This window comes from Tarenaya hassleriana, unplaced genomic scaffold (genome assembly GCF_000463585.1).
Source record: "Tarenaya hassleriana unplaced genomic scaffold, ASM46358v1 Cleome37, whole genome shotgun sequence".
NCBI classification, from domain to species: Eukaryota; Viridiplantae; Streptophyta; class Magnoliopsida; order Brassicales; family Cleomaceae; genus Tarenaya; species Tarenaya hassleriana.
Genome location: NW_010966725.1, coordinates 711,375 through 714,769, shown reverse-complemented (window position 1 = coordinate 714,769; position 3,395 = coordinate 711,375). Strand labels below are relative to the sequence as shown.

At 38.8% G+C, this 3,395-nt stretch overlaps 1 protein-coding gene across 1 annotated transcript in view; it reads left to right on the top strand.

The window, feature by feature from the left end:
* LOC104822656 (protein BIG GRAIN 1-like B) overlaps window positions 1-1,034 on the top strand; it is a 1,552-nt gene extending 518 nt beyond the window's left edge. The window contains 1 exon segment of the mRNA XM_019203556.1: window positions 1-1,034. This exon segment is cut by the window's left edge and continues 5 nt beyond it. Within this exon segment, the coding sequence (XP_019059101.1) occupies window positions 1-775 (775 nt within the window). The 3' untranslated portion in view covers window positions 776-1,034.
* Window positions 1,035-3,395: the final 2,361 nt, after the last annotated feature.

Genomic DNA, 3,395 nt, shown 5'->3' with positions numbered 1-3,395 from the left:
GCGGCAGCCGAGGCCGGTTCGGACGAGCGTCGATCGTTTCGAGCGCTCTTCGGTGCAGACTTACCGCTCAGACGTTCAGAAAACGAACGGTAACAAGCAGGAGCTCGGGAGCTTCCCGAGAACGAAATCGAAGGCGTTGAAGATATACAGAGATTTGAAGAAAGTAAAGCAGCCGATCTCCCCCGGCGGCCGCCTCGCTAGCTTCCTCAACTCGCTTTTCACCGCCGGTAACACCAAAAAGCAAAAAAAAGTCACCACCGCTCCTCCTTCCACCGCTGCGGAACAACCGTTATCCTCCACGTGCTCCTCGGCATCATCCTTCTCCAGATCCTGCTTGAGCAAAACACCGTCGTCTAGCGGAAAATCCAAAAGATCCGTACGGTTCTGTCCCGTCAGCGTTATCCTCGACGAAGATTCCCGACCTTGCGGTCACAAGGGACTGTACCAGAACGAAACCAACCACAACCACGACCACAACCGCAACCGCAACCGCAACATCGAGGCACTCGAAATCCATGTGATGGAGGAGAATCGCCGAGTGATCGAAGCGGCGAAGAATCTTCTGAGAACTTACCAGAAGAACAAGGAGGTCGACATCATCAACATCGACGACGAACAAGACGACGACGATGCGGCGAGTTACGCGAGCTCTGATCTCTTCGAACTGGATAACTTGTCGGCGATAGGGATCGACAGGTACCGAGAAGAGCTTCCCGTCTACGAGACCACACATCTGAGCACGAATCGAGCCATTGCCAGTGGTTTGATCGTGTAATCTCAAAGCAGAAGGGTTATCTTAATGTTAATTAATTATTTAATTAGTCTTAATAGACACATGATTAGTTACTGGATTGGGGGTTGATTAATTTAGTTAATCTACGATTAGATATATAATATGGTTTTTATATCATGAGGTCGTACGTGTTTAGTGTTAATTCTCAGTAAGAGCTTTTCTTCGTGCAGCTTTTTGTGAACTGTGTATATGTGTACGTAACTTAGCAGTGAATTATCAGGAAAATGGGTTTTAATCTTAAGCTTCTAATTGTAATTATTGGCTAATTAACGGATAAGTATTTTCGAAATCAAACAATCAAGCAGGGTAAAAGGAGAACAAAAGCCATCACCTGTTTTTTTTCTTCCCTTTTTTCTCACCTAATGGGATCCACCAAAAAAATATACAAGTTCCTATTCCTATTCGTATTCACTTGTATTATTAATTAACAATATTTATACGGTTATCAAAGAATTCATTCATATAGTTCAAAATTAAATCTCCCATTGACACATTTGGCCCGACGAATGAATTAACTATATGTGATTTGATATGACATGACATATCAAATCATGGATCATAAATCAACGACAGTCCTTGGACGTGAATGTTGACTCATAATGCGCAAAAGGGTGTGTGTATATATATATACATACACACATTTGAGGTTATAATGCTTGGAGAATTTTGTCGTTTGGGAATATGAAAATAAATATGATGGTTTCTCTTGGAATATTATGAAGAGATGTGAGACGGGATGATATTTTGTTGGCAGACAAATGTTTGGAGGCAGGTTTTCTTTGTTTGTATATCTTATTTTGTTTTTTTGTTTTATTTTCTTATTATTACTTTTTAAAAATGTTTTTGTTAAAGTTAAAGATTTGATTTGATGCTAATAATAATGACACCATAAGGTAGGAAAAAGAGTGAAAGAGACAACGGTCTCTAATGTCACGGACAAGAGTATCCAATATATGATTCTTTTTTTTTTATTACATTATACTTGTCTTAATTTGATTCGTTTGTTTAGAACTAGGCCGTGTCAATTTGGGTCCAAGATCCTGACCCGATCCAATCCGAAAATTTGCAGGCTTCGGGTTTACATTTTTCAGCCCAAAAAAAAAATCGGACTTTCGGACCGGATTCGAGTCGAATCGGTCCGGTCCGGTCCGATCCGACCCGAACCCGAAATATATAAGGTCAGGCTTCGGATTTAACTACTTAGACTCGAAAAAAATCGAGCCGACCCGAACCCGAATCCAAAACTTTCGAGCCAAGTGCGGACTCGGGTCGGATCGGATCGGATCGGACTGAATCGGCCCGATTGCCACCCTATTTAGAACCCCATAAGCATGTCTTAGAGAAAAATATTATTGGATGTACTAATATTATAATAGAGAACATATTAGCTTGATTTGATTGGTAATCTATATATAATGATGAAATATATTGATATTGAAGAATATTACAAGATGTATGTATAATGGAGATTTTATCAAATCCGAAAAATATATATTTAAAAATATTTATTATTATATTTAATTTACTTATTTAATGTAAAACTCTCATTTATTTTAATTATCAATAAAATATATCATTTCGTAAATTTTTACTAACGTCTTGTTCTTATTCTCATACAATTATTTTTTGATAAATATTATTCTCATGATACGACTTTTAATCTCGATAATGTCCGACAGTTTGTTCATATGCCGTCGGGTACATTTTGGAAATTAATAAGAACCGGACTTCAAGTCTAAAAGTTTCATAGCATATATCCATATATTTTGGATATTATCATGCATGTGGAGCCATAATAATAATAATAATAATAATAATAATAATAATGATTATGATATGAATATAAAAATTATTCCAAACTATGGTTCTAGTTGGATATAAACTGTATATTATTTTGTGTATACGTAAGATTATTAATTATAAGTCGGTGGAGTATATTATTTTGTGCATATATATACATATAGATATAGCTAGATTCAACACTCTCGATTCAAATGCAATCTTTGAACAAAAACACAAAAGAGGATCACCACCAAATCATAACATTAATTATGATACGATGACAAAGCTGTATCATAAAAACATGCTTAAGTCTATCACTACAAGAAAAACTGTATATACCGACGGACGTTGCGACGGAAATTCCGTCGCGTTAGATAATTGCGACGGACAACGACGGTAATGGGACGGATTTGCATCCGTCGTAACCCGTCGCGCAATCCGTCGAAAAATTTCGACAACAACCGACGGATATTTCCGTCGGTAATTTTGTCAGACGGATTGCGACGGACTGCGACCGATATTTGCGACCGAACTTTCGTCGGAAAATTATGCGACGGAGTGGGACGGATATATTGCGTCGCACAGAAGTAGCGACGGATGGGGACAGACATTTCCGTCGGGACTGCGACGGATTCGGTGCGTCGCAGGTAGTTAAACACGTTTTATTCGTTTTGACCTAATTCCGTCGCATTCTGTTGTGCGTCCGTCGCAATATTGGAGTCCGTCGCATTTCCGTCGCATTTCCGTCGCACGTTCGAACTCTATTTAACAGCCGCGGCATGTAGTCTCTTTACCAAAGAGAAAAAAAAATAGAAAGTGT